Source organism: Talpa europaea (genome assembly GCF_964194135.1).
Source record: "Talpa europaea genome assembly, chromosome: 3".
Taxonomy (NCBI): Eukaryota; Metazoa; Chordata; class Mammalia; order Eulipotyphla; family Talpidae; genus Talpa; species Talpa europaea.
The window spans coordinates 13,944,915-13,960,340 of record NC_140069.1 but is presented as its reverse complement, the minus strand read 5'-3'; the positions used below and the strand labels follow the sequence as shown (position 1 = coordinate 13,960,340).

At 35.7% G+C, this 15,426-nt stretch overlaps 1 protein-coding gene across 1 annotated transcript in view; it reads left to right on the top strand.

Annotated features, from left to right (window-relative positions):
• Positions 1–15,426, top strand: part of MTBP (MDM2 binding protein) — a gene marked incomplete at its 3' end in the record, with an annotated part of 70,800 nt that overhangs the window by 32,355 nt on the left and 23,019 nt on the right. The window contains exons 12-14 of the mRNA XM_084230006.1: positions 7,389–7,562; positions 8,780–8,887; positions 13,157–13,318. Coding sequence (XP_084086132.1) covers positions 7,389–7,562; positions 8,780–8,887; positions 13,157–13,318 — 444 coding nt within the window. The remainder of the gene's footprint in view (positions 1–7,388; positions 7,563–8,779; positions 8,888–13,156; positions 13,319–15,426) is intronic.

Below are 15,426 nucleotides of genomic sequence, written 5' to 3'. Positions count from 1 at the left end.
TTGGCTTTTTTGATTGCTGAGTAATATTCCATTATGTATATGTACCACATGTTCTTGATCCAGTCATCTATTTTTGGGCATTTGGGTTGTTTCCATAGCTTAGCTATTATAAATAGTGCTGTGATAAACATAGGGGTGCAGGTGCCCTTTTGAATTAATGTTTCTGTGTCCTTTGGGTAGAAAGTTTGTTCAATAAATGGTGCTGGAAAACTGGGTCGCTACATGCAAAAGAATGAAGCTTGACTACTACCTAACACCATGCACAAAAACCAACTCAAAATGGATTAAAGAACTAGACATAAAACCTGAAATCATGAAATATATAGAAGGAAATATAGGTGAAACTCTACCTGACATGCACCTCAAAAATATCTTTACGGACACATTACCCAAAGCAGTGATAGTGAAGGCAAAGATAAACAGCTGGGACTACATCAAATTAAAGAGCTTCTGTACAGCAAAAGAAATAATAACCAAAACAAAGAGAAACCCCACCGACTGGGAGAAAATTTTTGCACACAACACTAATGATAAAGGACTGATCACAAAAATCTACAAAGAGATGATGAGACTCAACAAAAACAAAATAATCCAGTCAAAAAATGGGCAGAAAAGCTAAAAAGTAACTTCTCCAAAGAGGATATGCAAAAATGCTCAACATACTTGTAATCAGGGAAAAGCAAATCAAAACTACCATGAGATACCATCTTACACCAGTGAGAATGGCACATATATAAAAAAACTAGCAACAACAAATGTTGGCGAGGATGTGGGGAAAAAGGAACTCTCCTGCACTGCTTGTGGAGTGCAAAACGGTCCGACCACTATGGAAAGCTGTGTGGAGATTCCTCAACCTATTAAAGATAGATCATTCCATATGATCCAGCAATTCCACTCCTAGGTATTTACCCTAAGTTAAATAACATTCTAAATAGCCCTTAGGCCAAAAAAGAAATCAAAGGATAAGTCAAAAACAGTTTTAACTGATTGAAAATAAAAACAAAATATCAAATTAATAGAAAACAACTAAAGCAGTCTTAAGAGAATCTTAAATGCTTTTAAGGCAGAACAAAGATCTAAAGCCAATAATCTAAACATCAACCTCATGAAGCTAGAACAAAATCCAAATAAGTTGAAAGAAGAAAATTAGACCAACAATCAATGCATAAAATACTGAGAACTGCATCTAACAAAAGAAGTACAAGACTTTATATTGACAACTACAAGGAACATTGAGAATAGTTAGAGAAGATACAATTAAATGGAGAGATATATCATGTCCATAGGTTGGAACACTCAATATTATGAAGGTGGCACTTCTGTCCAAATTATCCTATAAATTCAGTCTAATCCCTAACAGAATTCTAGAAGGATTTTTCCTAGAAATTGACAAGCTGTTAAAAAATTTATATGGAATTGCAGAGGACCTAGAATAGCAAAAACTTTACCTAAATGTAGGCACTAAAACTATATGTGTAAAACTGAAGTGTAAAAGAAAAGCTGTAAGGAAACACACACCCATGGGACCAATCTATAAAAAGAAAAAAATCTTAAATTTATCAAAATTAAAAATATAATTTTTTGATAAACACATAGTACATCGAAGTTTCAAAAAGAAATATATCTAACAATGGGCAGAAGTATATATTCAAAATTTCTTAATTAAAATTGTGTAAGGAAATAGCCCAGTTAATAAGTGGGTGAAAGGTTTGATTAGACATTTCACTGTAGATATATGACTAAGAAAGCACATGAAAGATGTTCAATGTCATTAGATTTTTGAGAAAGTAAATTAAAACCACAATGCAATTCTACAATAAACTCACCAGAATAGCTGTAACTGAAAGTAGTGGCTATCAGATGTTGAGAGGATGTGGATTAACTGCAAATTTCACACATTGTTGGTAAGCATGTAAAATAGTATAGCTCCTATGGAGAACAGTTTGGCAGTTAACCTTACCCTGAACTATACAATCCAGCATATCTATTCCTAGGTATTTATCCAGAAGAAATGGAAACATGTTCACACAAACACTTGAAAGCTAATATTTATAAAGATAATACTCATAACAACTTAGAATTGGAAACTGCAAATATCCGTGAACTAGTGATTAGATAAGTACAGTTTGTTTTGTCCATGCAGTAGAATATTCCTCAGCGATATAAAGACATGGAAAGTATTGGGTGTACCCAAGTATGCTAAGTTTATAAAATCAGGTTTACTTTCATGATTTCATTTATGTGAAATTTCTATAAAAGGCAAAAGAAGACAGAAAGTAGATCAGTGGTTACTTGAGGCCATGGTTAGGAAGGGAGATATACTACAAAGAGATAATGTAGGTTTTCCAAAACTGGATTATGGTGAATTGATGTGCAATTGTATAATTTCCTTACATTGATCTGACTTAGACATAGATGTATATACATACACGTACATATACACATGTACATATACCTGCAAATTATACCTTATTGAAATCTTTTTTTTTTGAGAAATCACCTGAAAGCCCCTAGACGTAAATGCAGAGTTCTGTTTCTACTTCTATTTCAGTGATTCCCAACACCAGCTTACATTAGAATCACCTTCACAGAGATTTAGAAAAAGAAAAAAAAAAAAAGGAAAGAAAGTCAAGCTGGATCCTCTCTGAGAATCCTTTAATCCAGATCCGTGGGCAGGCAATCAGGGCCTCAATAGTTTATAAAGCACCCCCGTGTCTCAATGTGCTCCCAAGATGAAGAACCTCGCCTAGTGAGTTCTCTAAACCCTAGGCTAGAGACCCACTTCTAGTGAAGAGAGCCCTTCAGATACTTTGAGGTAGAAAGAGGATTAAGAGTCATATACAGTGTTATAAAAAATGTTACCTCAATGAAAGTAATAAAAAGCCAATGGATACAACTCAGATTTTTCTAAGTAAAAATTGAATTTATTATGAAAAAAAGAAGAATCAAGATTTGAGAACTTTAACTCCTTAGATAGAAAATGTGGGTAATTTTTAGTGTATCTCACAAATTTGTTTGAACTAACAATTGGTAGTGAAGGTAAACACTATACGCTCTGCCTTAGCTCTTTCTTATCCGGTCCATTCTGAAGTATTTTCTGTTTGTATGAAACAATAAAGAGGTCATTGTTCATAATAGTAATATCTTGAATTATCTTCTCAATACCTCCTTTATTCCTTTTAGCTTTCAAATTGTGTATTTTATTGTGTTGCGATTAAGAGAAAATGTATATAGCTTATGATCCTAAACTTACTGTTTAAAATAGTCCTGGTGGAAATAATAAATCCATCTGCAGTTTTGTAATCTTCACAATTGGAGGCTTCATACACCTATTCAACAATCTATCATTTCTTAAACCATTTTAGATTCTTGCTGGAAGTGAGCAACTAGTATTTTCTTGGACAGCCTGAGTGGTAGTTAAGTTCTATGCTTGATCGTTCAAAGTTTAGTCTGAGGAATGAGGTGGGAGGCAAACGCACTCTTTGGAAAATGCTTTATGAATATGAAGTAATTTGTTGTTTTTGTTGTGCTACCCCAGTTGACCCTACAGGCCATTTCAAAAGTTGCTTCTAAGTTGTTTGACCAGTGATACCATTGTTGGAAAGTATGTATCCTCCTAAAATGTACACATTGAAAACTGAATTTTGTTTTATATAATATTGGGCATGATTATCAAAATAATTGATATTTTATTGATTCTTAAGGAATGTATATAATTCGGAATGTATATAATTCTTGTCAGTATATCAGAACATTCACTTAACTTGAATATTCTATTCCCTGATCACCCTGCATATTTTTAATTATACTATATGGACTATGATATATGGATTATTGCCCCTTCATATTATGATTTTGTTCATATTATGATACTGTTGAGCTGTTCCAGTAAAAGTGATTTCTTACAGTTAAGAATCCTGAGAACCTTATTGATATAGCACTTGATTTTTCTTGGACTAGAATTTTGTTGCTAATGAAGTTAATAATGAGACATGTTTTCATAACTAGTTTATACATTATTTGAATATTTGATACAACTAGCAAACACTTGTACTTTCTTCTTTTCCTCCTCCTACTTTACCTTTATAGTACATCCAAAATGGATGTTTGTTTTTGATGGAAATGGGCATGCAAGCCAATCAAGCTAAGTTGATAGTCTTAAGAATCACAGCTGAAAATACGGAGAAATTTTGTGTTAAAATCATTTCCTCTTATTTCTTTAGGAAGAGCTAGAAGAGTTGAATAACTATGCTAATTGTAAATCTGTTAGTCTCTGTGGTGTTTACTAAAAAGTTATTTAATAAGTCTTCAATTAACACTTGACAGATCTGGAACAATGTTTTTTAAATGACTGCATAGTCACTGTGTTAGGGGAGTTCTTTAAAATAAATATTTTTCTTTTGAGGAAAATAAGCTTGTTGTAATTATAAGCTTCAGTGATTAAAGTGCTAATAAAAGGTGATAGGATTTAAAATGAATGTGAAAAGGATGTCATGGTTTGAAGAGACACATATAACTTGAGTTTGCAAAATGCTAAGTTAGTGTATTAATTAAGGTCACTGTAACTCTTGGCAGACCTTAGTTTCAAATACAGCTGGTAGCAGCAAGTGACTTTCCTTTCTAATAACCATTATTTAAATTCCTTTTCTAAGATCAGTATGTAACAAGGATTAATCTCTCTATTGTAAGCTAATTGCAAAAGAAATAATTTTGGTATTTCATGGTTGTTTGATAGATCAACTTTAACCCACAGTATGTTTGTTTATATCTATGAAATAAGGTATTGTAATAAAGTTATAGATTTTTTCTTAGTCTATATTTGCACATATATACAAATAGATTTATACATATATAGACACACACACATATATATCCTAAAATCCTAGGACCTTTCTTGTGAGCAGAACCCTACATTTGTTTGTGGGTGACACAAACAAATAATCATAAATTTAAAAGAAGCAGTTCTGTTCAGATATAATTTACAAAACCATAAAATTCAGCCATTTCAAGTATATGGTTCTAAGGATTTTAGTTTATTTGCAGAGTTGTGCAGCCACAATAAATTTTAGAGTTTTTCATCACATGAAAATTCAACTCCATGTCAACAACTCCCTGTTCCTATCACCTGCTTATTCTACCAACTTTTCCACAACCACTAATCTAGTTTGGTCTGTAAAGATTTGTCTGTTACGGACATTTAATGTAAGTGTAGTTACACAGTGTAGTTTTAATGAATAACTTCTTTCATGCACGTGTTTTCAAGGTTTCAGGATTTCAACTACTCGACTTTTCTGTGCTGGGGCAGTTCTAGAGCAGTTCTAGGTGATAAGTAAGTGAGTATGAGTAGTTGCAGTCCAGTAAAACTATTTACAAAATCAGGCAGTGGAACAGATTTGGCAGAGGCTAGGGAGTGAGGAGGTGGGGAAGTGGGTGGGAGCTGTAGGTCATTGGCTTTCTGATTTTTGCTGCTTGTTCTTAATTACTCGATAAGCCTCTTTTTTGCTGTTTCCTTTGGCATCTAGTTTCCATACTACAGACTTTCCTCAAAGTCCAGTAGTGTTTTGCTGCCTACCATATTTAAGAGAGAGCACAAGAAACCTGATTAGAAAATTTGAGCACTGGGTAGAGCTTGTTGACCACTGTGATCTTAATTTTAATGATCTAATAATTTATCATTAGCTCTGGCTGTGCCATCACGTTAGATAGCCCCCCAGTGTTGGGATTCCTCAGTCTCCTGTAGGACTGACCACATTTCTACAAGCAGGCCAGTTCTTAACTTTCTACAGAGAATAAACCAATAGTCTTCTGAGCTGAGGAAAGGAAAATCATTTGCCTGGATAGGAGAGCTCAGGAAACCAAGCTAGTTCTCAAACAGACTTTCAACTTATCTTCCTGTTTCACTTCACCTTCATTTTGCTTCCAAGTTGCCTGTAGCCATCACCCCGAAGTCTCTTGTTGGGTGTTTGTAGTATAATTATGCTGCTTGTCTTTTTTCTCCACTCTACTGTTTTCCTCATTTTCCTTAGCACTGACGTGACTGAGGTCTGTTCCCAGTTGTTCATCTCCTTTCCCGCTTCCCTTCTGTTAATTACTAATTTGCTCTTATAATCAAAAAAAAGTTTGTTTTGTTATATTTACTTCATTCTTTTTGCTTTCTTCTTTCAGTATCATGTATGAGTGAAATCATACTGTGTTTTGGATTTCTTCATTTGACTGATTTCACTAAGATTTATGCTTTTTATGTTTTTTTAAATATCTTTATCCTCTTTTCATGGAATTTCAGGAGATAGTGAAAATAAATGCTATGTCCAATTCACTATCTTCAACAAAAAGTACTCTGCTACTCTTTTTAATGTGTCACAGTTTCTCTTCAACCTTCACTGTAACCCTCACTTGATTTGTTTTTAAAATACACTAGAAGCTGGACCTCCCCTGGTGGCGCAGCGGTTGAGCGCTAGGCTGCGAGGCTGCCTGCAGCCTCTGCAGCGCTGGTTCGTTCCCTGGCCGCTGGCGAGGGTCCCACAAAAAAAAAAAAAAAAAATACGCTAGAAGCTATCTTAACTGACCTTCATGTAAATGGCATGCCAGATTAATGCATGTTCTCTATTCCCTCTGTAAAATACATTACGGGTGCCCACTGCAAGACACAAAAAGCTGCTCTTCAGTAGATCTGTACAGCTTTCGTCCCACCAGTTGGCTTGTGTATTCTTGTAAGGGTAGATTTATTCCCCTGTGAAGATACAGAAGCTGGAAATAGTAGTTGACATATTATGGCTATGTTACATAAGATCCATATTCTTGGAATTCTAGTGAGCCCCCTCAAGAGTTAATGAGTAAATGGGCCTTCCCGGTGGCACAGTGGTTGAGCGCTGAGTTGCAAAGCTGCCCGCGGCCTCTGCAGCGCTGGTTTGACCCCGGCTGCTCCCCAGCCACTGGAGGAGGGTCCCACATGGCGTGCAGACCTCTCCTGCCGCCCGCTGCTCCCCTCAGCAGTGTACTTCGGTCCTTCTGCCTGCTCTGCTCCCCGCTCTGGCTCTGGTGAATTCTCTCGCCCTCCCACACTTCTGACTGTACCCAGTGCATGTATAAACAAAACAAACAAACAAATAAATAAATAACATGCCTCTGTAAAAAAAAAAAAGAGTTAATGAGTGAATGTACATAGATTTAATTTAAAGTAAAATGTTTATAGTTTGTATCATTATTGTTATGATTCTCTGCATTTATGGCTGCCTTGGTTAAATGAACAATTACTGGCCCCAAATGTATTGGAAAAGAGCTTGCTTTAAAATAACATAGAAACATTATACCCTGTGGGTTAGTGTATGATATTGCCATGTTACTTGCTGAATTTTCACATGCTTCGCAAAATAATTGTTTTTGTTTAGTTCCAGATGTTGAAGTGAAAGGAGAGTGTTCTAGCTATTATCTGTTGTTACAAGGGAATGGTAGTAGAAAATGTAAAGCCACATTGATTTATTCAGCCAACCAGATCAATGGCTCATTTGCACTCAGTCTAATTCATGGAAAGATGAAAGCAAGGACAGAAGAAGCTGAACTGAGTAAGTGTTAACTTTAAGTGGAAAATGTTTTTACATTTGTCTGTGTACATATTAATTTGTGTTTTTTTTAAATGAACTTATTTTCCCCAAACTCCATTTGACTTTTAATAAATTTACCTTTTATTATTATTATTATTATTTTTGCATTTTAAAAGGACAGGTTTATTAGGTAATGGAGAAAGAAAAAGAGAGGCACCTGCATAGTCACAGGCAAATTTACCTTTTATTTTAAACATACTGTATTTGAACAATTTAGAGTGAAGAGAATTCATTTCACTTTATAGTAAAATTTAGTAGGTCAGCCATCAATTTCAAATAGGAAAGGTTTAGTATTTTTTACTTTAAACACATTATTTTTCTGTAATTTATTTATCATTTTATCTCAGAACAAGCATCTTGTTGTTTAATTGTTCATCTTTTCTCTACAACCTCTGTGTTTGGTTATATACAGTTGCATGGCAAACTACCCCAAAATGTTATGATTATGTCTCCTCTCCTAGTCCAGCGTTGACTGGCTCAGCTGGATGTGTCTGTTTTGAAGTCCTACACTTGACTGCAGTCACATACAACTGAGACTCCAGCCATTTGAAGACTTAACAGGACTTAATGTGTGAGGTGGCTTCTTTACCCCAGCACCTGGTTAGGATGGCTGGAACAAGTGAGAGCTGACTGTCTCCTGGTGTGCTCTTTCCTGAGGCCAACCTGAGCTTCCTCACCAACTTCATAGTCTCAGGGTAGTCTTATTTCACTAAGAACAGTTCTTTTAAGAAGCTTGGAGGGTCTCTGTGACCTAGAAGTCATTCAGTGCCACTTTGATCATATCTAGTTGTTTACATGGGATCAGCCTGGATTCATTGTGGAAGAGCTATGTGTGAGTAGCAGGAAGTATTGTTCATAGGGAGGGAGACTGGCCGCTATCCCCAGCTGTGTTTTGTGTGGGAGTTTCAAAAGCTGAGCAGGTCAGGTGGAAGATAATGTGATGGAGGGAACAGAAACCCTGTTATTTAAATATTTAAGAACTGTGTCAAAGTTCAAAATGTGAAGTAATTTAGTATGCTTGTTTTCTACAACCTAACTGTTGTTCTTTACTTTGAAATCTGCAAGATCAAGAGATATATAATTGACTTTTAAAAGTTTTTTAACACATTTCCTGGGACCTGAACATTAATTGTTGTCATAGATCATCTTTAATACTATTTTTTTTGTTTGTTTCTCAGGCTTCCCTTTTGACTTATTGCCACTTCCACATTTTTCTGGGGAGCAGCTTATACAGAGAGAGAAAGAGTTAGCTGATGTTCAAGCCTTGGCTTTGAAAGAATGTCTGAGTAAGTAACAATTTATATATTTCTTCCCCCTGTAAATACTGGCTTGTTGAGACATAATGCATTGTTATTTTCACACTTTTTCTTATACACTTTGTCTTTTAGGTGTTAAACTCATTTGTAGAACTATTTTTGATAGAAATGATATAGAGTAGTAAAAAAACTTTTAACTGAATGCCGGGAAAGATACCTAAGTTTTGTTATTCTGGTTAGTATCTAGTTAGTATCTATCTACACACACACACACACACATACACACACACGGTTATAAATGGAGAATATAGACAGTAAATAGAAGAAAATGGAAATCCACAGAAGTTTACATAATAACTTGAGCTTTGATTTTGACTTTAATCATGTTCATCAATAGTAAAAACTATATGAGCACATTTCACCTATTTCAAGGACAAATTAGAAAGTTTCAATAAAGGTAGTACATGTTAAAAACCAAGAAAAACATAAATATTGAACTATTAGTATTTTTGTGGATAGAAAACCTATATCCAAACCTTAAACCCCAATATTATTCACTTCTTGACTTTGTTTTATCTTACCAAACCCACTTCAGCCCCTGATTCCTCGCAATAAGCCTTTTGTAGCTTTTTATAACTCGGTTCTTTTCACTTACCCCCACTCTTTCATCTTCACCTCTCCCTTACCCTTCCAACCAGAAACGCTGCCAGGGTAGAAGAACAGGCAGCTCTCTGAAGCTGGTGCATGCATGCATCTCTCCTTTGAGTAGGAAGAGTTAACCTCAGTCAGGCCATCTCTGCTGCTTGGTTGGGAAGGGAAATGCTAACAACTCTAACTAGGTTGCTGCGAACAGGTGTGACTGGAAGCTCTGCCTTGGCAAGGGGGAAGTGGCAATGCTAATAAGCACTTAAAATGTACAAATACCAGCAACTGTAAGGATGCTACAGTGGTCGCCAAAGGGCAAGGGACAAGGGCAGGTAGAGGCCTGAAGTGGAAGGAAATCTTAGTGCAAGTAGCTGCCAGATTCACCAGCATACCCATGAAATGATCAATTTGCAATCTGAAGCATTAAATCTTGATTAAAATTAATGATCCAGTTAATCTATTTATGATGGAAATACTTGCTGAACCAATCTCTTCCCTAGCCAGAGAATTAATATACAATATTATTAAGGCACTTTTTATTTTTTTAATTTTTTTTTTGCATAGAAGAACTGGGGTATAGGCCAGAGGTATAGGAAGGGAAGTGAGAGGATCCATCAGAGTGGGGAGCAGAACAGGGGATTTACTGAAATACAATGCTAAGGGGAACAGCTGGGAGACGGGAGAGGTCTGCTGCACCATATGGGTCAGCTCCCTGGCTGGGCATCAAACTCAGGCCACAGTGATGGATCATCAGGGTGATAGTGCTGAGACTTAACCCCTAGGCCACCAGGGAGGCCCCTAAGACACTTTGTTTTTTTAAATGGCACATAAATAACATTTCTGTTAGTTTAATTTTTTAGAATATATTTTCATTAGTGTTACTCAGTCTTAAAAATATATCTAATACTATTGGAATGGTATATAACATCTGTAATTTTATAGTATCTGTTTTACTTGACTTTTAATAATTGATAGCTTTCTTTTATTTGGAAATATGTTGTTCCATTGATTTTCAAAAAATATAAGTATGCTAAATAATTTTAAGTAAAAGACTTTTTCAGTCTGATGTAAAACAAACACCATAAGAGCACATGGTTATTTTGCTCCAGTATTTTATGGTCACTGTTGTGAGCACCCACATCTTTTTTAATTTTATAGAAAATAGTGCAAACCTGATTGATGCTCATCCTGCTGACATATAAGATACTCATCTCTAAACTAAACACTTTTAGATAACTCATCCTCAATTATGTGCTTTCCAAAGAATAGTATTATTTTACTGGTCCATTTTTAGACATTAGCGTGCAAACTCATTTGTGTAGGGATTTTTTTTTTTCACCAAGGTAAATTATCTCCTGCTGATAACCCTATTAAACTAAATATTTCTCCCTCTGTTTTTCAGCCATCAAGGTCAGTATCAAGTCTTACCTGCTCTCCAGATTTTCCAATACTATAATATAATTGACAGTTTTAATAAGCATAGGTCACTTTTATTATTTAAGCATATATTTAGCATTATTAAAAATATAGGGCTAATTTCTGAAGCACAGTTCTTATGCATCTTTCAGATGAAAGCAAAACATTGATAACCTTTTGTTTTAGGTGGCTCTGAGCAGATCGTGTAGAAAATAAAAAGCAATGAGGCACCAAGGAGCTATAATGAAAGCAGCATATATTACAACTCTTTTACTTTGCCATCACTAATGTTCTTGACTACAGAAATCATGCTTTATTTATCTTGGATCAGAATTGGACTGACCTTACCAATATTCACGTTGGTAAGGTGGCATTTTACAAGGTGTTTATCATAAAACTGATGTTCTAAAGTAGAACCTTGAGAGACTGGCTACTTCTCAGCCTACTCTTGCATTATGTATGTACCAACCACATGTAGTGTAATGTGATGTGCTTTACATTCTCAGTCTAAGGGTATAGTACTGAGTTTTTCAGGCAGTACATACTCGATAAATATTGAATTCTCTCTGAATATATAGCTTACTACTTTACTATGGAAAAAACCATTATTAGTCCAGAGTGTTTTTTAAATGAAATAATTTTATAAAAATAATGCATGAATATAGTTAATAAATTCAAATGGCACTGTAAATCTTAAAATGAAAAGCAGTGGTGCCCTACCCACTCCTCTCCTCTCTCTTTCTATCTCTACCTGTAGGCAGCTACTTTCAGCTCTTCCAGCTGGTTTTCCTGACATTCGCAGTTTGTCAGTAATATTTGTATGTGTGTGTGTTACTATTTCTTGATTTACTACTTGCAGACATTATCTTAACATCTAAATATGGAAAATATAAGGCTTAGCTTTCCCACATCATCTTCACTTTCTTTTTCTACCTTTTACACAGTAAGTCATAAATTTTGGTTAAATCAATGGTCAGTTTTTTTTTTTTTTTTAAAGATTTACTTATTTATTTATACAAGCACTGGGTACAGTCAGAAGCGCGGGAGGGTGAGAGAATTCATCAGAGCCAGAGCAGGGAACAGAACAGGCAGAGTAATGAAATACACTGCTGAGGGGAGCAGCGGGCACAGCAGGAGAGGTCTGTTGTGCCATGTGGGACCCTTCTTAGCGGCCAGGGATTGAACCGGTGCTGCAGAGGCTGCAGGCAGCTTCACAGCCCAGCGCTCAACCACTGCTCCACCAGGGGAGGCCCATTGGTCAGTTTTAACAGTAGGATCATTGTGTACATAGCTCACTGCTGAGTCACATAATGTAGGATCATGATCAGCTCTTCTTTCTTGTATATTCCTTGTTTTTCTTGTGGTTGGTGAACACCTTATTATTAATTTGCCCATTCGGCTGTATGCTCAAACATGAGTTCCTTTTTATTTCTCTTTAATATTTTGCTCTGTAATGCATAGATTGCTTCTAAAACCTGCTGATATTCTAGAGTATACTTTTCGAATTTCCTGTTTTGATCCCCTTTGTCCTCCTTTTGCTTGAATTACCCCCTTGTTTGACTGGAGTATGTCTCCTAGTAGTTGCTTCTTGAGTAAAAGTTCATGGGCTAGACATTTTTCCAGCTCATGCATGTCTGAAAATTTATTTATTTGATTGATAACTCCTATGGAATTTTAGCTTGCCACCTTCTTCCTAGTACCTCAGAGGTACTGCCTCTCTGCAGGCACCCAAATTGACTCTTCCTCTGCTCTGCTGACTCAGTTACCACACCATCATCATCTTGTCTTCCAAATTTTTTGAAAACTGTTACTATTTATCATTTCTTCTTTTGTTGTCCTTCTTGATTCCTTTGCTATGTTAGATTTTGGGAAGTAAAAGAAAGAGATGAAGTAGCCAAGCAACCACATTAACTTAAAGGTCTTACGATTTTATTTTCACATAAACATTAACACAAGGCCATTCCTAATTCTCTGCAGTATATTTCTGAGATCTTTTTGAAACTTGCTGTTACCATTTATCACCTTTTGGTGTGAACAAATTACTTTTTTTCTGTTTATTTCACATAGCTGGAAATTCTGCCATTACCTACAAATGGGATTAAAATGAAAGTAGGCCTCCACAGGAATGCTGGAGAAATTCATGTATTTTACTTTTGAAAAGATTTCCCATAAAAGGATAGTAGGTAAGCTCAAGAGAGACTTTAAAATCAGTTGTGGTTAATTGTGTTTGTCTTACAGAGAGGAGAAAGTTGGCAAAGCAGCCTGAAGTAGTTTCTGTTGATGAACTAAAGAGTCTATTAATACTCACAAGAGAACAATTTTTAAATCATTTTGATGCTGTAATTCCTAAAACAGTTCTGATAAAGGCAGATGAAATTAAAACCTCCAATATGTTAAATGGTAAGTTTTTTTACTTTAAATATTAGTTATTTTGTGTGTGTGGCATGTATGACAATTCTTATTTATTATTAAAACTAATGTATCGACCAAATCAATATGTCATGTAAATATAGTAATGCCATTTATTTGTATATGCAAATGTATGTATGTATAAATAATGAGCTGCATTTTTCATCATTTAAGCATTAAAATTCTTTCATTGCTTCTTTCAGTAAACATGTTCAGTGTTTTGGGCAGAGGGTGAAGCATTTTTAAGGTTAGCCCTCTAATACTCTACTAAGCTGCTAGAAATGGTACATTTCTATTAAGCTATGTTTTTGATAAATTGAAAAAAGTAGAATCTATGCAATAAATTTGTTTTTTTATTTGTTATATTTGTCAGTCATTTCCATATCTGTATACCTTCGAAGTTACAGGATTACTCTTCCATATGCTCACACACTTCACTCATCGTCCACCAACTTCCCATGCCAGGCCCTAGCCCCTTCTCTCCTCAGCTCTTTCCATTCCTACAGTAACCAGTACATAAGTCACTAAGTCTAAGATTTCTTTTTTCTGCCTACACAGTAAATTCAACATAGTTAAAACCATATATACTAAGAGGTTCATATTTGCCATTCATTATCACAGTCACCAAAGTTAACTGAGAGCACAGGAAATAATTTTCTTTTTTTTTTTAAATAATAAATTTTATTTTTATATTCCCCATACAATTGCAACCCCCCAGTTCTGACCCCAATCCCTCCCCTCCCGCCCCCCACCCCCCAAAAAGTGTCTCTGGTTCATAGTTTTTTGTTGATTTTGATTTTCACTTTCTTATAGTTACCCATTTTCCTGGTCCCTTATTTAAGTTTTCTAGATTCCTGCTATGAGTGAGACCATCCGGTATTTTTCTTTTTCTCTCTGGCTTATTTCGCTGAGCATGATCCCTTCCAGCACCATCCATGTTGCTGCAAATTGCATGTGTTTATCTTTTTTGAATGCTGAGTAATATTCCATGGTATATATGTACCACATCTTCCTGATCCAGTCATCTATTTTTGGGCATTTGGGCTGTTTCCAAAGCTTAGCTATTGTAAATAGTGCTGCTATAAACATAGGGGTGCAGGTGTTCTTTAGAATTGATGTTTCTGTGTCCTTTGGGTAAATACCTAGGAGTGGAATTGCTGGATCATATGGAAGCTCTATGTTTAGTAGGTCCAGAAATCTCCACACAGCTCTCCATAGTGGTTGGACCAGTTTGCACTCCCACCAACAGTGCAGGAGAGTTCCTTTTTCTCCACACCCTCGCCAATATTTGTTGTTGCTAGTTTTTTTAATATGTGCCATTCTCACTGGTGTGAGATGGTATCTCATGGTAGTTTTGATTTGCATTTCCCTGATGACAAGTGATGTTGAACATTTTTTTCATATGCCTGTTGGCCATTTGCATTTCCTCTTCAGAGAAGTTTCTTTTTAGCTCTTCTGCCCATTTTTTGACTGGATTATTTTCTTTGTTGTTGTTGAGTCTCATCAGCTCTTTGCAGATTTTTGTGATCAGTCCTTTATCATTAGTGTTGTGTGCAAAAATGTTCTCCCAGTCGGTGGGGTTTCTCTTTGTTTTGGTTATTGTCTCTTTTGCTGTGCAGAAGCTCTTTAATTTGATGTAATCCCAGCTGTTTATCTTTGCCTTCACTATCACTGCTTTGGGTGATTTGTCTGTAAAGATGTCTTTGATGTGCAAATCACGTAGTGTTTCGCCTATATTTCCTTCTATATATTTTATGGTTTAAGGTCTTATGTCTAGTTCTTTAATCCATTTTGAGTTGATTTTTGTGTATGGTGTGAGGTAGTGGTCAAGCTTCATTCTTTTGCATGTAGCAACCCAGTTTTCCCAGCACCATTTATTGAACAAACTTTCTTTGCTCCAATGCATAGTCTTTGCTCCTTTGTCAAAGATTAGTTGACCATAAATCTGTGGGTTTATTTCTGGATTTTCTATTCGATTCCATTGGTCTGAATGTCTGTTCTTGTTCCAATACTATACAGTTTTGATGATTATGGCTTTGTAGTATAGTTTGAAGTCTGGGAGTGTGATGCCTCCATTCCCTTCTTTTTTTTTTCAGGAG